General features: G+C 34.8%; 1 protein-coding gene across 1 annotated transcript; it reads left to right on the top strand.

Annotated features, from left to right (window-relative positions):
• Positions 1-683: 683 nt before the first annotated feature.
• Positions 684-4,898, top strand: LOC140171184 (zinc finger protein 703-B-like). Its single transcript, XM_072194384.1, has 2 exons — positions 684-995; positions 2,054-4,898. The coding sequence occupies exons 1-2, from the start codon at positions 903-905 to the stop codon at positions 3,398-3,400; spliced, it is 1,440 nt and encodes a 479-aa protein (XP_072050485.1). The 5' UTR covers positions 684-902; the 3' UTR covers positions 3,401-4,898.
• Positions 4,899-22,808: the final 17,910 nt, after the last annotated feature.

The following is a 22,808-nucleotide window of genomic DNA, read 5'->3' on the forward strand; positions in this document are numbered from 1 at the left end:
GAACACCCCTGCTTGTGTGTCTATTGATTGATTGATAAGATCTAAATATCGCCTTATACAGCGGTACCTTTGAAATGTACCGACCGTCCCATAATACCCAATGCGACCCAGTCCTAACAACCCCCTATATTGCAGAGAAAACATACCCGGCCGTCCTTCGCAATACGTGTCTACTGTGCACCGCCAGCTTCCAACGACGTCAATTGCCCGCATAAGGGTGCACTTGTCATTCAACGCTGAAGCGGGCCTCCTTTGTTGTCACACATTAATTGCGATTATTGGAACGATTTATCTCCTAGAATCATTGCCCTTTTCAAAAGCCGTTTTCAAATTACTCGAGCCATGTTATCAACAACAAAAAGCTGACATAAATCAGACGAAATTGACAAGCCTGACACTAAGTTGATTGATCACAGTCTGGCGCTCACGACTGGCTGTATGCCAAAGAGCATTTACATCGCCAACACTGATTGGCTAACGTTGTTCACATGACACGGTCACGTATCAATCATTCTTATCGACTGACAGCTAGCTGAGTCAATCCACCAATCAACGCGTGAGTAGCCACGAGCACTTCACCACCATTGGTCTGCGGTAAATCCCCTTCATCTCGCGTTGTAAATTCAATGTTTGACTTGAAGTGTTGTCGGCAAATTTGTGTTTTTGTCAGTTGTCTACAGGGGCGGCACACACTGAGGAAAGCTTGTGTGGTTTCAACCAAGCAATCCATTCTCACCAAAGCGCGCTGTGCTGTCGGATTGAGCAAGGAAACCGATCATCAGTTATTCGCTGCCTATAGCTCGCACAAGACGGACATACAACTACGCTCTCTCTACATTTTACTACAAGGAAACGGTTATTTTACATTGCTAAATTGCTATTTACTACTACTCTACTAGTATATGCTGAATACTACAGCCATCATGTTGGCGACTAGATCACAACCACTGATGCACACGGAATATTTACAACCACTGGATCCTTTACCAACTACGGTAAGTGTCATATTCACGTTGCATTTAAAATTGTACGATAAAACCGTATTCAAGAATAGCAGTTCAATTGTACTATTTTCGCTAAATTGCATCGGCTAAGCTATACGGATTATTTTGTGACTGAATTATATCATATGTACATTATATATTAAAAATATGTACTGTTTGTTATATTGACAAAACTGTATTGAGACCAGAAAGTGGTGGTTTCATCATCACCCAAACCAATTCTTAGATAGATCATAATCTTTCGGCTAATGTGATGTTGTTATCAATTTCCGTTCAGAAGCGGATGCTCATTGTGTAGTAATAACTGGTCTTCATGTTTTACTTTACTCCCAAATTGATATTCATCCTGTGTAAAATAAGCTGTATAATATTTACTACATGTGTTAACTTTGTTTCAACATGCAACTGAATAAATGTACAGGCTTGTACTTCCAGTTCATGCACTATTTTTGGTTTAATATGCCTATTGCTATGTTGTAAAATATGGTATGTAAAAGCTTGATTATGTTATCATGGCATGCTACATTTTGCACTCTTAAAGCAATTAAGCAAATCAATTTAGATATATTTTTCATTCTAAATCAACAGAAAGATTGAACAAAATACAATTTGAAATGTCTTACAAACAACATTTTCAATAGAAACCCAATTTATTTAGCGCTGTAATTTTTAAAATTGGCACATTTGTGATGATTATTCTCATTGACAAGGTCTGTTAAAACAAGTCAGCTCATCTCTTGTGTACTAAAATCTACCCGTCTGTCTGTCAGTAGTATTTCAGCTTGTCAATGCCATGATCTGACATTGTTGATTGCAATAGTGAAATGTGGAGATAGCTACTGAGAAGTGATTGATGATGAATACAACTATATTTTAGATATGTCAAAAGATAACTAAATAAAATGAGTTGCTTATATATTTAAAATTGTGATACATTTCATTGATTTGTTCAATTTTTGCACTTATTTATCACTTTACCTTGCTTATTTTGTACTTTGTTGACAAATGTACTAATTTCTGCATTTCTTTTGTGTTTTTGTTCATTACAGCTTGATGCCAAGAAGTCTCCACTGGCTCTGTTGGCTCAGACATGCAGTAGCATTGGTAAACCAGACCCACCCCCACCCAGCAATGACATCAAGCGTGCTTTGACACCACACGACATCCCCAGTGGTAAACTCTCCCCATCAGAGAAAGCTGCCACCGGTTACGACAAACCATCCTTCAAGCCGTACAAGCAACATGAGAAGAAAGATGGCGACGCTACCGTCTTCAAGTTGGGATTGGGTTATCCGCATCCACCAAAGACCGCCAGCCCTCAAACTGGTCTCCCTCCACGCCCATCAAGCCGAGAACATCTCAAGTCTACCAGTGCTCCAACTTCACCAGTAGCTGCCGTGAAACCTAAGACTGAATCTATACCACCCATGGCTCGCACCCCTCCCACTGGTAGTCCTGCAAGTCAGACAAGTCATTGTGGCGATCACAGAATTAGCTCAGTACCAAAACATTCTGCCCCTCTTCCAGCACAGACAGCTCCACATGTTATCTCATCTTTTCCATCATTGAGTGCATCATACAAACAAACTGCTTCATCAGGACATTGTGGATGTTCATCCACCACCCCATCTGGACATGTTCCATACCTCAGTGAGCATCATGCACACAAACATTCGGACAGTAACCCTCAAAGTCCCTACGCAGCTGCATATGCTCGTGTAAAAACAGCGGATGGTGGTACCACACTCATGCCTATCTGCAGGGACCCGTACTGTAACAATTGCCAAAGCGCACAAATCGCAGCCGCTGCATCATCTTGTACTCAGTCCTCTGGATGCACACAATGTAGACATGACAATATCGCACTAAATGCAGGGGGTTTTCCCGTTGCATTACCAGTAGCAGGTGCATTACCATATCTCCCTACTAGTTTGGCATCCGCGGCAATTCCCAATCCATACTTGTACTCGTACTCACACGCGGCTATTCCTGCGACGGCACAGAGTGAGCCAGGACATGTTTGTAATTGGGTCTCTGGGTCAACGAGTTGTGGCAAGCGATTTGCAAGCAGTGAAGAACTTTTGCAACATCTAAGGACACATACCATGTCATCAAGCGAAGTTTCAAACGCTAGTGCTTTAAGTGCAACCCTAAACGCGCAACTCAGTGCCTATTACATGCAGTACCCGACAATGGCAGCTAATCATTTTGGACAATTTGCAAAGTCACCCTTCACATCAGCACTAAGCCCGGGTACCGCCGCGGCCATCAGATATCATCCGTACAAGAGTTCCGTCCCTCCACAAATTACAGCTCTTCCCGGTCTCCCCGCCGGATACTACCCCTACCCACTTCATGATTTGAAAGCACGATTCCCAACCGGAGTACCGCACTGACAGAATCTTCTTGCCTAGCTATACTCACTCAGTGATGATAAATATAGAGAACTATGAACTATGAAGTGAACCATGAACTTGTCACCATAAAATATCTTTTGAGTATTTTCAAAGTTTTGTTATAATTGTTGTTATTTGTCAACTTCTAACAATTGATAGATTCGTACTGTTAACATATATACAATCAGTTTATGTTTTAAAAAGATTTTAAAAAGAAAAACAAGATTTATTATCAATTCATTCCAATGAAGACAAGGTAAATGAACCAGTCAACTAATCAATTTCTTTTGGTGAAAGGAACACATTTATCTATTTTGGTTTTCAAGTTTCATGAAAGAGTGATAAATTTGTTGTCAAAGATTTACTGTTGTCTATAATTCAAACTAGACTGATGAACAATGGTCCATTCACTCTTCAATCAGATTATATCTAGCCGATATGTTGCAAGCATTCAGCATTGTTTGCATGAATAAAAACTGATTGTATACTGTACTATGTAGACATGTAAAAACATGGTCAGTTTATATACTGATGAATGATTGAAATGAGAAAGTTTCACAAGTTTTTTTGGTTTAAAATATCATGAATACTGTGTACCATTTAAAAAAAAACCCCGGATTATTAAAAGTTTCACAAGTTTTTTTGGTTTAAAATATCGTGAATACTGTGTACCATTAAAAAAAACCCGGATTATTAAAAAGTCCTTAAATTGGTTACTAGTATTATATCATTTTAATTGATATATGATGGATATTGCCATTTATAATGCCATGATTTTCATGATTAATTCGTGGCAAGTAATTTGGTCACCACTCTCCATATTTATGTGTCGTTAATATCCAACTTATAACATGCTTTTAAAATCCTCAAATTCACAATCATCATTCATCTAAATCAAGGTTCGATGAGTTGGCTTGAATATCAAAGTTTCTTGAAAACTTAAAATTTCTTGTTAATAAAGACATGAAATTTCAAGACTTGTTAGTTCAAAGGCATACACATTGTAATGTAAACGCTGTTTGAATTAAACTTTTAGTTTACACCTAACAATATTTTATAATTGTGAAACATTCTCTCATACTTTTATCATGGTTAACAATCGCGTTTTTTTACCAGATTCATGTGCAAAATTATATATGAAACGGTAAAACAAACAATTTTGAAATGAAATTTATTTGAAGTTGCTCAAAATTTAATAATATTGAACCTACCTGTTCTGGTGATCACCAAGTTGAAAGTTCTTTAGTACTAAAAGTTGTGTTGTTTATTTGTTTGTTTTCAAAACTATACCAAAGCTTCAAGCTTTTTTTTCTTCTTTTTTTTGTAACTAAAATATATGTGTAAAATTGATGAAAGAGCCGGCAGCTTTAATATGACTGTATACTAATTATTTCCATGATTATGCTGTTGTTATACTTATCTATGTAAATAAGATGATGTGTATATAACATGTGTATGATATTTTAACATTGATAATAAAACAAAATTTGAAAATTTATATCTGATATGACTTCCTGTTTGTCCTTTCCACGTATCTGTGTAAACTAAAATGTAGATAGTATTCATTCCCTTGTTCAGCTTCAAGATGACCTGACTGCGTCATTTGGTAGGACTATTTTCGGAATTCTCTAATATTATAAATTATTTTCAAATACACAAACGAATTCAGCCCAACATCGAGTTAAAATGTAGCATCCAACTTTGGAAATGCGAAACGCCACATGAATGGCGGACCACAAAAAGATTGTGGAGAACCATATTTACGTATATTTAAGTGGATTATAAAGTTTGTCGATACATTAAAATTTAGGGTAAATATATGGCCTAGATACTTCCCCACCATAAAAAGGCATAATTGACAATTGACATATTGATCTGTTTGAGATAATTGATTAAAACGGTGCAGAGTCTGCATAGACTTGGTATTTTAAATAAACCCATCATAATTTTGCTTATTTTGTTATGTGCAAGTGTTTAGATTTTCTGCAACACTTTTAAACAGTTCTAAATATTTACACAGAAAGTATATAGGACAGTTTAACTTGATTAATTAAACACCAAAATAAAACACTGAGTAAACACATTCATGAGAGTATTAAATTATAAATATTGGACTTAAAACAGTAGATGTGAAAACATGTTTACGTTCAAATTAAGAAATATAATAAACAATTTGAAAGTAAACATGGTAATAGAATCTAATAATAACTCTCGTGTGTGTATACCTTTGCATTTACTTAAGTGTTGTTACGCCCAGTGAAACTCCTAAATTTAAACTGTGTAAATGAAGTGTTTGAAAAGTGTTGAAGAAAACCTAAACACTTGAATTAATACATCATAACTATCGACCTGGGGGGGGGGGGGCAACTTCCAATTCTCAAAAATGTGTTACTTTCTACATGATACGGCAGTAGCAAATGACCACGAATGATGCAGCACCCGGCTTGTCCAGGGACTCCATTTTTGTTTATCATTTTAGTGGGAAATAGCGTTTTTGAGTATTTTGGAAAATCGAGGTATGTGTTTTTTTGGTCTTCAAAATCGCGTACTTCTACCAGTCCTATAGTATAGTTACACAATCAGTTTGGTACCTTATGATTTGCACTCCTTGCCCCATTCACGATACGACAAAATGGTTAGGGCATAACTAGTTTGTTACCGAAAGCACAGCAGAAAGACCAAAATTTCATACCCCTAAACATGTATAAAATATATCCCCTTTAAAATCGGTTTGGATGCAGAAGGCGACGCAAACACAATCTGTCCAATAATCTCGAGATAATTATAATTATCTCGAGATGCAGCTCTGTTCTACTATAAAGATTCTACTGAAAGTATTCACGTGAATTTAGGCTAGGGTAGGCCTGCTAAGAATACGCGATTTTGGAGGCCAAAAAACGCACCCCGATTTTCCAAAAAACGCAAAAATCCGCGATTTCCCGCCAAAAACGCAAAATCAAAAAAAAAAAAAAAAAAAAATTTTTGCGATTTTTAATTTTTTTTTCGCGGATTTGGAGAGTCCCTGGGCCTAACATCAAGTGCTACCATCATTAAAAAAAATTTGAAAATTAAAAAAAAAAAAAAAAAATTAAAAAATAAAAAAAAAAAAAATAAAAAAAATAAAAAATAGAATTTAAAAAAAAAATTTTTGCGGATTTAGAGAGTCCCTTGACCTTGAGTGAGGTACTGCAATCATTTGTGGCTGATTTAAAAAAATTGGAAAAAAGATACAAAAAATTACAAGTTTGTATCCAAATGGGACCGATTTGTAACTTGTGTTCACTGCATAGTCTATTGAAGATATAAAATGCATTGGTTTTGTACACAAGTCTGTATCTTAGATAGATTTTGAAGTGAACACAAGTTACAAATTGGTCCCATTTGGATACAAACTTGTAATTTTTTGTATCTTTTTTTTCCAATTTTTTTTTTTTTTTTAATTTTTTTTTTTAATGATGGTAGCACTTGATGTTAGGTCCAGGGACTCTCCAAATCCGCGAAAAAAAATTAAAAATCGCAAAAAAAAAAAAAAAAAAAATTTTTTTTATAGATTTTTTCAAAAATGTCAAAAAACGCAATTGGAGCCAAAATACGCAAATTGCGGCGCAAATAACGCAATTGCGTATTCTTAGCAGCCCTAATTTAGGCTTAAAACCCCAAATGTGGGCTGAAAAATTTTGACTCGCTAAAAATTGAAAAGTGATTATATAATGCAAGTACCAGCAAGTTGTGTCCTTTTTGTCAAATGACCTATTATAGGCCTACATGTATTGCCATATTATTAAGAACTATATTCAGTTTATGTCACTTGATGAATGATGATGCATCAATGGCCATGATTGCCATTATAAACAAATTAAACAACGTAATTCTTTGTTTCATAATAAAATGAAACAAATAACAATTTACATAAATTTGGCAGATGGAAATTTAGCCAGCATTTTTAGTCACGTTGGTATAAATAGATACCTACAGGAGAGATTCCGTCATTTCAACATCATTATCATCTATCAAACATTTTTATCTTAAAGAGCAACAATTGACAAATTTATTTGCTATACATATGTACGCCTATAATTATGTATATTTCGAGATTACAAAGGTTGAAAAATTAGCTTTAATTGTGATCTGGGATGTCTACATAGCCCATCATATATTTTAAGTTAGTTATAAGAAGTGTAAAGAAACTGTTTAAAAACTTTATAGAGTGTAAACTTTACAGAGTGTAAACTTTACAGAGTGTAAACTTTATAGAGTGTAAAACATTAAGATTCACTAATTAATTTCAACAACTGAGTTGGTTCATGGAAATAGCAGATTTCCATTTAGTTGTATTTTTGTATATCCTTCACGAAGGCCCATCCGTGAACTCTTATAACATTTTGGAGATGTTTGATTGAACAGCGCCCACAGCTGGCCAATACTTGCCAATGGTGCAATATACCGGGTCCATTATGTCCATTTGCTGACCAGCAAAAACTCCGTTGGTTAACATCCAAATTTCTACCAGATTGCTTTCATCTTTGTCAATAATGTTCAGTTCAATATGCTCTTGTTCAAATACCTTCCGAAATGCAGAAATATGAATTTTGATGTATTTTACAGGCATGAGAATTTTCCTGCTTTTGCCGGATTTCCTGCTTTTTTATGGTCCAAATTTCCGGACTTTCTTTTAATTTCAGCCCGTTTTTTGCCTTTTTAGCCTCATTTCACGCGCTTTTTCAGGCTTTTTCAAACTTTTAAGGTTTCTTCATGGATTATCATTCTGATGCCTGATTTTAGGTGTGTAATATATTCCCTTTATGCTTTAAACTGATAAATGAGTGAAGCTAAGTTACACAAGTACCAAAATGTTCTCCTTAATTTTGAAAAAAGAAGAAGAAAGGAACCACCACGAGGAACGAAAACTAATTGTAAAAGAAGTTATCATATCTATGTCCCCAACTATGTAATTATTTGATGGATGTTGTCAATTATCGTCTCATTGTTACGTTTTGATTTGTAATGCTATAGGCCTAAGATTTTACATAAATGTACTGGCGTATATGGACAAAAGAATTGTCTCTAAGCTATCAAAGTTGATAAATTGTTCATTATTACTGAATGCGATATGGGCTATAACATCTGATGTATCCTATATTCCATGGTGGTATACAATATTTGCTCTCTCGCCTGATGAAGCTACAGCTTTGGGCACTCGTTTTTAGATCAGCAAAATATTGCAGTATTTTGTAATGATAAAGTGAGCTGGAACAAACCCATAATTGTGAACACAAGTAATGACTCACAGAAATCGCTCACACGTTCAGCCCGGCCGTATGTCAAAACCAGTTTCATCAAATCGTTCATTTTGCCTACCGGAAACATGCACCATTAAAACTCGGAGCTGCCAAATTCTGAAAACCCCTTATAATGTGCGTGCTACGTGTGTATGTCTGAATAGATAATACTAAGAAAAAGACAACCACCTTCTTAAGTCCGTTTTACTTTTTATGAATCCCAGAGCATGGGATTTAAGTGATTCAGGATTAAGATCTAAAATGAGTGTTGACAAGGAGAAGATCTTGGAAAGGATATAGGATTAGTATGTAAGCTTCCCCCTTAACTTTGTTGTTGTCAACTGTTTACAGCAAACTCACTCCTATATGCAATGATATGAACCGTCAGTCCAAGTCACTTTCAATTACCATATACACGGGATGGTAAAGATTTAGCGTTCACAAACAATGGGAGTGGTTCGAGATGACGTATCCATTAGACGCCAAGTTGGTTTGCAATAATAAATTATTGCGAAAGGCAAAAATAATTGATAAAACAATCAGATGAAATAAAAATAATCAAACAAACAATAAATTTAAACAAAAAACATTAATTTTTATTACCGTTAAGATTCGCCTAATGGCGCATAATGTGCTCCTTATAACTGGCATTTTGAAACTAAAAAGCCTTTCCGCAAAAAAAATCCTGCAAATATGGGCACGGCCCATAATTATTGCTGGGATTTTATAGAGGAGGGCCGATCTGTACGTGAATCGTACCCAGCGGCAACTTGCAAAGGATCCAATGCGCGCCATTAGGTGAAACTTTACGGTATTTTGCAGAGTATTTTGATTTAGATTTCTGCACATGAAAAATGCATTCATTCATTCATTCATTCATTCATTCATTCATTCATTCATTCATTCATTCATTCATAGCCTATAGAGTAATGTCCATTCATGAACGTATTATACATGTTATGGAAGTCGAAATGTTAATCTTCGTCTATGTTCCCGGTGCTTTTGTACACTCATTCAACAATTTGTTCAAAAAGTTTTCATTTATTAGGAGTGAAATATCCGGAGAAATATCACTCAATTGCAGTAGGCCTACTTATAATGTAAATTGTGTGTGCTAGAAACATTGGTATGAACTTAAATTTGAAGTTCCTATAACTATAGTATAATTTTACAAGTTCAAATGAAATGCATAGGTGTATATACTTCTGCATGGTCATCTAGCCTTAATTGAGAAATAATTTGGTAGGATTCAAAGCTTATGTAGGTCTGCTACTTGTAATTTATATAGATTTGACTGATGAAAACATGGATATATAAATAACTGATTGCTATCCTGAGATAAGAGTGAAAACACAGCATCTGCGCTGCAGATAATGCTGATATTTACTTAAAGACCGATTCGCTATGCTATTTCGTTGCATATAGATACTGCACTGTACAAATTCCCGGATTACAATATTTATCATACATTAGGCTACACGTAAAGTAAAGGAGGCGTTGCATAGGCCTACTGTATAGGCCTACGGTATATTAAAACTATATATAAGAGCATTTTTCATTAAAGTTGTAAACACACCAAAATGTTTATTACTCTAAATATTACATGGAAATATTAGTCAAAATCATACGCACTGGCATCCGGGACGATCATACACACCAAAGGATCGTACCGTAGCACAACCGACAGAGTGACACGCATTGGCGATATCAGCGCTGGTAGTAAATTCCAATTTTCTTTGCTTGACCTCAGTTGTTCGGCTCAAAATTAAAAGGAGAAATATCTGATAGTAAAAGCTAACATTTTATGGAAAAGAAATACTTACCTATTTTTATAGAAATGTTACAATATGGCTTAACATTTTAGACAGCATCTGAATTTGTATCACTATGCTGTGTTCATAGGACATCCTAATAATGTTGGAAAACATCGGGCAAAAATGTTTGCAAAAAATATTTTACAATAACATTTTGACAGCATTTTAAAAATGTTGTTGCAGTGCGATCTCATACAAAACGCGCATTTAATGTTATTAAAACGTTTTTACCACCGCCAAAACCAAAAATATAATATGTTTAAAACGTTTTGTGTTTGCAATGCCCGGATGCATGATACAAAGTATTATCATGATTATTATCATTCTTTTGAAAAAATATTTTTCCAACTATGTTCATTGTTCATGGCTTACTGAGTTGGTTTATTTATTTTTAAAATCTTTATCCAACTTCAATATATCATAATGTATAAAGTTGATGACACTGTCACAATCATCATTATTAAGGGGGTACTACACCCCTTGATAAATTTGTGAATATTTTTGCATTTTTTTTTGTCAAAAACTAATAAAACACTGGTAACCAAAGTTATGTATATTATAGGGGCAAGGAATCCAGTTACTACACTGGAATTTCAGTGACTCAAGCCCGGACTGAAGACAAGTTGATTTATTGATCAAATATTGGGTTTCCCTCATTTTTGACTGTAACTCCACAACTAGTTGTCTGTGCTGAAATAAAAAAATTTCCAGTGCAGTAGTTGTAGTCCTTGCCCCTATAATATACATATCTTACTTGTCACCAATGCGCTATAATTTTTGAGAAAATTGCAAAAATAGGCACAAAATTGGGCAGGGGTGTTAGTAGTACCCCCTTAAAGATGAATACATGTGAATGCCAGAATTGCTCGATCGCCAGCAATTATGTCATGAGTCAGCGGTTCATTCATTATCCTCATAATTGTTTCACGGTCAGGAGAAACTTGTTAACCCATTTAACATTTCACACGTACACTGCTTAATTCATAATCTGTTTAGATCTACATCTTTTGTCAAAAATATTCGGCACTGATTTTTTAATTAAAATATAATTATATTAGTCTGTTTTGCAAGATTATAAACATATAAATAGCTATAAATTTATAATCCTTAAGGGATCTAAAATGAGCGTTTATTGTGTTTCGACAGTATTTTTTGTGGGACATGAGAGCACCTCAGACCTATCGAATTGCATTCTGAATACGAAGCATGTCTTTCTGATATCAAATAATTTTCATTTTTTGAAAATTACAATATAATACAAATTTTATGACAAATTATAAAAATTTGATATTTGTCAAATTTTGATATATAACAGTCCTCGAAGTAAATTATATAAATCTAATGATATATTCTTAAAGTGTATGTAGCAGGGAGGAAAAGCCGACGGTCAATTGAAAATTTTGACCTTTCATATTGAAGATACGGATTTTTCCCAAAAAGACCTAATTTTTTTGGGTGTTTTGGGAAAAAAATCCATATCTTCAATACGAAAGGTCAACATTTTCAATTGATCGTCGGCTTTTCATCCCACCTACATACACTTTAAGTATAAATCATCAGATTTATAAAGTTTACTTCAAGTACTGTTAAATATCAAAAATATCAATTTTAATGATTTGCCATAAAATGTGTATTAAATTGCGAATTTCAAAAATCAAAATTATTTGATATCAGAATGACATTCTTCGTATTCAGAATGCAATTCGATATGTCTGATGTGCTCTAATGTCCCAAAATAAATACTGTCCAAACGTTCATACCCCAGCCCTTAAGGCTGACTATAAATGGGAACTTCTGTTTTCTTTCAATATATTTGGGTAATTAATGTTAATGAAGAAAAGGACAAAAAAAAAACTCTTGTTTTTGTTTTTGTAAGTCATTACACTCAAAGACTCTATGATGCAAGTATAAACATTCAAAATATTGAATATAAATTGAAATTAAATGCCATACCGTATTTAAAAAAAATGAAACACATTTACCAAAGATATACTGATATAGTCGTGTATAAAAGTGTTTTAGCTAAATTGATAGTTTAAAAAACCCCATAAAATTAAGGTATTTTTGCATTTTCCCCATAAATTGATTATGGATTTCTTTTCTAGATAGGGCAAAATTGATAAGGATTGAGCTATGTTTTATCAAAAACAAAAAATAACAAATTTGTGTTTTTTGCCATGCATCAGTATAGTATGCTGCAAAAGGAGGAGGAGAAGGATGAGGAGAAGAAGAAAGAGAAGAAAACAAAAAGAAGAAGAAAATGAGGAAGATAAGGATGAGGAGGTAAAAGAAACAAACAAAACCAACAACAACAACAGCTTCTTCATTAACAACATCACAATCACAACAAAATCAAACATACAACAGCATATATAGTACAGAAAATTATAACGATTTAAATAGCAAAGGTTCGAACAAATAATATATTAAACACTGGGCAAAAAATATATCACCAATTCTACAACCTTTGTATCACTGCACGTGCTTTTAGAATATTTTCTTCATATATTTTACAATGTACATCCTGATCGGTTGATGAGCATTTTAGTCTAGATAAAACCATGTATATAGATAGAGAATACACGTGCAATGTCAATTGGATGAAAATGAGCAGTAATAAATCATCACGTAATGTAAGAGACACGTGTCACTGAATTTGGCGCCAACTCACGTCGTTATATCGTCTGCTTGTGAGTGAAATAAGGACGCAGAAAATGCTATAGCTGCTTTAGTAAAAATATTGTGGGTTACCAAAAAGATATCATCAAAATTTAAATTGTAGGATAGAAGCTTTGATAATCTCAACATGGGTTCTAAAACCCATTGTCGACATGTCATTTAGAATATGATTAATGATATCTTGGTTTTTTTTAAAACATTATGCGAGGTTTTGTACAAATATTGCATATGGCAGCTATTAGTACTTTCCTTTCAGATTTGTCTATATTGCATTTACAAAACGATAAAGCTTGATGGATGATTATGTATCGAAATGACGCAGCTCACTTTTATTCTGAATTTGTATTGCAAAAGTAGTCCAGTATTAATCTCAAGAACAAATGAATAAATGAATGAAACCAAGACTGGGCATATTTGTATTAATTTTGATCAATTTTGATAAAATTTCACATATTTTCACAAAACTTAACGATTTAGAAAAAAAAAGCGATTAAAGATGATCTAAATTATTGTTATTAGTCGACAGGCATGCAGATGGTTATTATGGTTTGATGTACAGGGCTTTAATTTAGCACTAATGGATGATAACATGAAGATTGATTGTGAAATTATCAACTGACTGTCGATGCATCGATAGCGGAATGGTTTTTACGAGACTGGTGACCCGTTTTCTAAGTGACAGACACATAAAAATGATGAACACATACCGTATGATGATAATGATATGACTATTATGAGTTAAATTGAATTCTTGTACAAGAAATGATACGGTATGTATTTACTGAAGTACTAGCATGTATATATAGTGACGAAGATAAATGGTTTATTGTCGTGAAGACAATGATTTATTATTACCATGGTTTAATATACTTTGGAATTAATTAAGAGTACTAAGTATTTTGTGCAGTGGCAATGTCTAAAATGCTGGAACATATCTGTATAGCCTGAAGATAACATTTCTTTACTGATCCACATATAATATAATGAAAATAACATCATGATTATCTACTGTTTGCTTTTTTCAATTAGTTCAACAATGGTGTTATCTTCAGTAGATAGCATAATTTCTTCTTCTTTGCAGTATTAGAGGATTTAACTGTCAATCTTGCTATCTTCAGTAGATAGCTATATAGTAAAATACGTGGATTAAACATCTTTTGGTAAGTGCTATCTTCAGTAGATAGCAATTGCAAAATGTGTGGATAAACATCTTTTGGTAAGTGCTATCTTCAATAGATAGCATCCTTTCATGAAATTTCATCATCGCTGCATGTATGAAATTATCTTCAGTAGATAGCACTTTTTTACGAGATATATACAAAGCATGAATAGCATTTCATGATTTGTACATGTATCTCTCAAAACAGTGCTATCTACTGAAGATAGTATTTCATACAGCGATGATGCAAATTTCATTAAAGTGATGCTATCTACTGAAGATAGCACTTACCAAAGGATGTTTAATCCACATATTTTGCTATATAGCTATCTACTGAAGATAGCATGAATCGGGGTGTCATACAGAGAGCATGCATGAATACTCTTGTAAAAATGTCATTTCACAATAGAGTCAAACAATTCAGTTACTGAGATTTAGTAAAATCGTGATTTAATGAACTTCTAACTGTGTAACAATGTCAAAGAGTTGACATGAGACTTGTAAACATTAATTGTGGAGAGAGGAGAGAAAGAGTGAGAGGGGGAGGAGAGAGCCGGAGAGAGATATAGCGAGATTGACAATTAAACCCTCTCATACTGTAAAGAAGATAATATACTATCTACTGAAGATAACGCCATTGTTGAACCAATTGAAAAGAAGCAAACTTTATTCGGCAAGTAATGACTGCTATCAATTAATAGTTCGACTAAGGCAAATCAAGTTGAAGTGGAAAATGACACCTAAGACTTCACCGGAGATATCATGTACACGAACCACGCCTTATACATCTCATGTATCAGTAAACTATTGCCTCAACAAATATAATTGAAGTGACACTCTTGGAATTCGATACCCTGTTTTTACGGTATGAAGTGTGGACATGGCGGAGGCAATTGTTCTATCTTTAAAAAAAGTAGTAAAGGTGAACGGGGTGAAATGAACATTTAGCAAAAGGCTATCAGGTGTATGTGTACGGTCAGTGTGACCGCCACAAGACTTAATATTAGACTGTTTAGACATAAAAGGGTAGACTTTTTCCTTATTATATATCACCATTCAGCTGCACACGGATATGCATGGGTAAAATAACGGCGACACTTGCGGGATTTTCGCTTTCTTAAAGCGTCAAGCTGAATATCAAGAGTCCTTCTCTGGCAATGAATTCCTCCTTTAGCCCCGAAGCTTGTTAATAGAACTACTCATGGCGGACGCGCTTATTTCGCGCTCTTGTCGGTTCGCTTCAAATAGGCGACTCACAAGTGAATTGTGAAATTATTTAGCCAGGCGGGATAGGCAAGCTCCGCAATTTCATTGTACATGGTTGCAATCAAAGAAACCGGTACATATAGTCAATATTTTATGAAGCACCTAAAGGTGGAGAACACACTATGAATATGATTGACGTATTTGACTATACGATACATACAATGCTGAAAGTTCATATCATGTAAAGGGCTGTTAAACACTGGTATTGTTAATAAATTGAATCACTCCAATCGAAAAATTGTAAATATGTCGCAGTAAAGTGCCGAAACATAAAAAGAGTGATTTATTTTGCATTTTTATTTGGTATAGTATTTCATTTGTGTGATTCAATCAGAACTGCTCATTGCATTTTTATTAAGGTGTTTGCTGTAATCACTTGCAATTTATCTGCGGGATAGTAATGTAATACATGCCATGCCGCAGTAAGAACATGATAACACTAGCCAAATAGAAAACATTTTTCATTGGTAGTTTTTGAAATGTTGGAAGGAATTTGAAAGTTATACTTTAAGTGGACTGAAATTTTAGAAATTTCATTAACACGTATTCAAAACAAATGATGATGATTCATGGACGTGCTATTATCATTTTATATATCTGTGGATGTTGCAGAGTTTATTGTTTTGAACACTTTTGTCAAAATCAAGTTACTTCCGTAGTTACTCCCCCAAAAAAGGTGTCAATAATTTAGACCAAACTTAACAAATAGAAACACTCAAATAGGCTAATAATTATGCTCAAATGAGACACGCCTTTCAGCAAGTCTGATCAGAAGACACGAAATCTAGACGTGTGTCAAAATAGCTTCAGCTCAGATGAAATGTCTTACATTTTGCGAAAGTGGCTTTCATATAAATTCAGAAAAACACGACTTCGCACCTGAAGCCGCATATCTGCTTTACAGTAGTCTCAAACAGGCTTCAGTATGTGTTTCAGGTTGTATCTTCATGCAAGGCAGTGTTTGTAGCCTGTATATTGTTTAATGCAGGAAAAGGTGATCAATGTTTCAAATGATATAAACCACATCACACATAAAATAGATAAAATACCACAGGTTTAGCTCAGGATATAACTATTTGACTTGTATATGATTTGTGTTTTTCATCTTAACTGTAAGCCTGTGGGTTGTGTCATTAATCCGCATGACTCTCCGAATCCAGATCAATTCAGACCAACGTGTTATTTAATCATACGCAATATAGCCAGGGGCAGCTACACCCCCTGTGGAACAAGTAAGTGACCCCCTTTCAAGAAAACTTCTGGTGCCATCACTGATGGGTCAAGTTTCAGGGCGCAGACCACCAAATAGCATCTCCATTGAAAAGCACGCAAAAATCTACATTTGTGATGTGTCATGTCAAAAGGAGACACTTTTGGGCAGGTTATCAATTTTGAGTTTTTTAGATATCTTAAATAAAGAAATATTTTGCTCCACAACCCTGTTTTTCCCCCAATGAAATCGGATATTCCTAAGCGACTGATATTGAGTTCAGAAGTTATGGTATCATAAAATTGGAAATTACTAGTAATTTCATATCTATAGATTCTATTTGGTGGCCTGCGCCCCAGTAGCGTAGCCAGCGGGGGACAGGGGGGGGGGGGGCAGAGTGCCCCCTGACAAAAAATGAAAGAAAAAGTGCCCCTCTGACAAAAAATGAAAGAGAAAATCAGGAGGGCAAAGGAAAAGAAAAAGGGCAAGGAGCCCCTTTTCTAGCAAAATTCAGGGCCAAAATAGTGTAAAATACAATTTTTTCCGCGCTACGCGCGCACATTATAACAATAAAGCCCTTTTTAGCCGGATAATGGGCAAAAATAGTGTAAAATACCATTTTTTCGCGCTGCGCGCACATCATCCCAATAAGGCCCTTTTCGGGAAGCTCGATGTATTGTATGATGCAACTGCAATTTTTTTCGTCTGTGCCCCCAAAATTTTATTTTGCCCCCCCTGACCAAGAAAGCTGGCTACGCCCCTGCTGCGCCCTGAAACTTAAACCAATGAAACTGCTTAATTCTGCAAGTTCAAAAGTGCGTCCTAAAGAATGCGTCAGTGACGGCACCAGGACTCAAAAAAAAAGGGTTGAGGATGGAGACGTTGAAGACGTTGAGCAACGATCTGAAAATGTGCCGAAAATCCGTGCCGAAAATTTAACATGTTTTGCCTTAAAATTTCTTAATATTTTCCAGGAGTGGGGTAAAACGCCCCATGCTCCCCTGGCGCCGCCACTGGAATGCGTAGGCTATAAATCCGGATCTGATCTGAAGCCTCTAATATGTATATAGATAGTCTACAGATATAAGTCTTCTTCTGATTTAATAGTCATGTCAATCGTCATTTCTGACATAGTAGCCTGGTTAGGGGAAGAAACAAGGAAATGAATTTGACACGAGATAAAACTCTGTTTTTCTGCACTTTGTCCTTCGGGCAATTTTGGATTAATCACCGTGTGGAGAGATTTCACCGTGCGGTTTTACAAAAAGTTTCCGATTTGTAAGATTTTAAAGGTAACGAGTTGCAAAAATATCCCTATTTCAACTTTCAAGGAAGGATTTATAAACGTGTTTTATTTATTCAAACGCAAACGTAAATTAATACCATAAAAGTCCAGATTCTCATGTGAACTGTTACGGAAACACTGTTCAGCTTTATTGAAGTTTTGTTTTTAAATTATTTTTAACGGCTATATGGTGTTCAACTCATGATCAAACTGATGTTGTGGGTTCGTCAGTGCCGAAGTGTTGTGTTGAGCAAGACACTTTATCTCCTTGTTCCACTCCACCCAGGTGTACAATGGGAAGCAGTTGTAGTCATGCCGGCGCCGTTATTGCATTTTGACAGCCACATATGATATCATGGCAACGGAATATAGTAACTATTAAGCGTTTTGAACAAATTGAGAAGACGCTAAATAAATGCCGACAGTTATATGATCTCAGTGTTACCGTTACGTTTTTTTAAAAACATATAGCCTTTAAAAATGATTTGAAATCAAGTTGGTTATGTAAATCAACAAACAAAACCATTAACAGTGATTGTATTTACGGTAAAACAACAAAACATTCACAAAATAAAGGAAAATATGCTTCATGCTGAACTTGAACTTGATTTTCAAACCATTGCTTTTTCTTTCATGAAAAACCTCTTAATTTTGTATTTTTTAATGTATGCATATATAAGTCGTGCTGTCTGTCTGTCTTTTTGAATATTTGTCTTTTTTCACATGTAATTTATACCTACCTTTACACGTACATATAAATGTTAAAAAAAGATCCACTAACATGCTAACCTCTTAATTTGGATATCCAAGTAGATTGCCCCGCAGGGCAATAAAGAACCACTAACCGCGAAATATGTATGCATCCAAGAAGCTTAAACTATAAATTAGCCTTTGATGAAGGGCATGGCTTGAAGAATGAGGTAAATTATGGGGTAAAAGTTTTAAAAAGTGGAATATATATTCTATGGTGTTAAAGTCACCGGGGCTTTCTTGCCCTGCGGGGCCTTCTATATTGGAACTCAATTGGAGTGTTAGTCGTTGTATGGGAGTTTCCGGCCTCGGGCCTCCCGGCCCTGTGGCCTCGATGCTTTTTATTGATACAGGGGGCCCAGTATCAATAAAAAGGCCACAGGGCCGACAGACCCGAGTCCGGAGACTCCCATACGACAACTAAACACTCCAAGTGAGTTCCAATATAGAAGGGACCCGCAGGGCAAGAAAGCCCATGACTTTGACACCATAGAAATGTTAGGACATCAAAATTGTCCTCACATTTTTCACTCTCCTCATATTATGTAGCATATAGATTAATCTCCGCACTTATTGGTTTACAAAAACATACATACACATACGTACTTACATATTTATAGGAGCATGCATAGAACATTACAAATTATGATCACAGAGGAACAAACTATTCATAAACATGATAAACAGCAAAGAGATAAATGTTTAGACCTTTTTTGAAACCAGAAAATGTATTTGATTGGTCATATTCTATGCTAAGCTGAGTAAGCTCTCATAACACATTCACTTAAGTGATAGCTTTAATTTACATCATCAGTAGTGTCCTTAAGCCTAATCACGGTAAGGTAATAATTAAAGTGGCGTCAACTTAAAAACATTAAGCTAAAGAGCTCATCTTCCGACGCCTAGCTTAAAAGAGTTGTTTGTGAATAGATAAAAAGCTAATACATGATGCTTGTCATGACAGTAATTTTGCTATCATATCTTTGACAACAGTTAAGCCTCAATAATTATAAAGATGAACCGTGACATATACTAATCCACCTTTTCATTTTCCCCTCTAATTTTGTTGACAAGTATTTCCGACGTGCATAACGTTATAATTTGGGCGGGACATGTATGACATAATGCAGTACTTTTACCATTCACAAAAGATTGGCGTGCATGTTTATGATCAAATTTTAACGCGGTTGCTAGCTCGCATGCAAACAACAGATATGTATCTATTTTACTTCTAAATCTCATAGATACTGGTTTGATTCATATCCCCATTATACAGTATGTGTTATGCCTAACATTTCAACTTTGATGACGCGATTCATCACTCATCAATCATTAATGATATCTATTTCTTTATCTCTTTCTATTTCCATGTTTACTGATTTATGAACTATAAATAATATTGCTTATACAATACAGCATTTGTCAAACTTCTGCAGGTATGTTGAAATGATCACACTGGACAATAAGAGTGTGATTTATACTTTAAAAAAAGTTATTTTACAGCATTATGTAGATCTATAGAAAGCTAGATAAAAATTCCCTTTAAAAGGAAGGCCAGCCTCAATGCAGAAGAGGTCTTGTAAATAGTTTGGGTCACCGTGAAAGGCATTTTTAGGATCACGCTTACATCCATGTTACATGACAGTTCACCAAACCATCAATGGTGAGAACATGCACACTGAAACAGCAAAAACATTAACTCCTATAACTCCTGTCACTCTTTAATTCATTACTCCAAATTGTTCTGTATTTTTGTCTTTACTGCTTTTTACCCATGCTTATTATTAAAATCAAGAATACACTGCAGTTGTTAGTTAATTCGCTATGTTAACTCAACTTACATGCACATTTTATTTTAAAATAATTTTATATTATTTCGCAATGTATAGTTTACTATAAAGTAGATAGTGGCAAGCACATGATAAAGGACTGATCATTCACTACAATCTTCACTTTTAAACTGTATTTTTTGAATGTGTTGATTGTTAGTCCGAAACTCCTGCAAAGCTATGGACATGGCATATAACCTACTCCATTCTGTAATAGTCTGCATTGTGTGTTTTCTCAGTCTTCAATCATTTTGTTGAATGTAATTTTATGAATCAAATAAAAAAGATAGAAATTGGCCTCACTTTAGTTATGTGTCATTTTACAGTATTTATAATTTATAAAGTAAGACAATAATTTATTTATTTTCTATAAGTGCATGTCAAAATATGGGATATATTGTTCAATATTATAGCTAGCCCTTAAAAACTTTATTTTCAATCGGATTTTTCCCGTTGAAAAGACAAAACTGATGTTAAAGATAGCAATAATATCATCAATAACATTTTGAGTCAATTTTATCCATAAAACGATACAGGATAGGATAGATAATTACTTTGACTTCAATGTGGTCCATATAATGAAGATTTTGATTCTACAACATTATTAGATCTGTTATCAACATATCAATTATGCACTCACAGGCAACCAAACATCATGCTATGCTCAGTAGTCCACTGATATGACCTCGTGATCATTCCCCCGCTTTGACCATGTCATTTTTTTGATATGCTGATTGCTGAACAAGTTTATGTTTATATGTGTAGGCCTAACCTATGATAACGTTTTAAGTCATAATTAATTCAAACATAACTTTGGCAATACTCAATCGTTTTCGTTCGTTGAAACGGCAAAACATACTTTCTTTTCCTTGCAAATCGAATTAGCAGACATCAAAAACATTTCCACCACGAGAAGTAAAAAAATAATTCATACCAATAGAAGAAGGCTATAATCTTAGCTAATCTTTAGTGTACACAAACCCCATCTCAGAATTAGGTACCAGCCCTATGGGCTGGCGAAAAGACCTTTAAAATTGTTTTATAGGAAAGAAAAAACACAACAGCAGCAGCATGCAGTAACAGCAACAGCAACAACGAAATCAATAACGGATGAATGAATGAATGAATGAATGAACATACGCACGAATGATTGATTGAATGAATGAATGAACGAATGAACGAAGGCAAGAAGGAGTGAATGGATGAAGGAAAGATAGGTGGATATAAAGGAAGAAAGAAAGATGGAGGGAGGAAAGAAAGAAAATATGTTGTGCAGTAGAACACCAATGTCCTTTGTATGATTTTATGACGTTTATGTTTGTTAAAGTGTTTGATCATTTATCATTATTGCTTGCACTTTATTTAATTTTTACTTTCAATAAATATATAATATTCCCATCATTCATATTTACTCATTTTCTACGTTCACGGAAAAGGTACATTCATGTGTTGATATGAGGAATAATTCAAATCGACAATCGGAAAATGTAATCCGTCATAACTCATGCGGACTTCCATGTCCTAATGGCATATGGCATTGCACCGGTGGTATGAGTAGGCAACTATATGATTTGCACTATCACTGACTTGTACCTAAAGAAAGCAAATAGTACCTTGAAGTAGGTCAAGATCAACTATATAGAGGGTCAAGTCCCTTTTGACACAAACTCATGTCATATGTAATAAACATGAAAAATGGAATTCAAATAAAGTGCATGTACAGTTTGGACATCACAGGAGATCTGTACACGAGCCCCGAATCCAGATTGATCCGTGTTTGTTGCTCCCAGTGAGTCCAGTGGCGGCGTTCGGATCCTGATAATATAGTAAATTTAACAGAAATTATAATTTGGAGACATGCACAATAACTTTATCTTATTTTGAAATTTGGCCAATGAACTATACGTCTAAATATAGCTTATATTAAGACCTACACAATGAAAGCTTCATGACAGCATAACTTGTAAGTGGGAAAAACAGGAAAGCCTTCGAAGGACGGCTTCTGTATTCAGGCAAGTAAATTAACTAATGCCTTGATTTTGCGCTTGTCATTGCTTTATGAGTGACGCTCCTTAATCACGTATGCCTTGCATACCATAGCCGGCGCATACTGGCCCACTAGCAACATTCCCCTTCA

Source organism: Amphiura filiformis, chromosome 15 (assembly GCF_039555335.1).
Source record: "Amphiura filiformis chromosome 15, Afil_fr2py, whole genome shotgun sequence".
NCBI classification, from domain to species: domain Eukaryota; kingdom Metazoa; phylum Echinodermata; class Ophiuroidea; order Amphilepidida; family Amphiuridae; genus Amphiura; species Amphiura filiformis.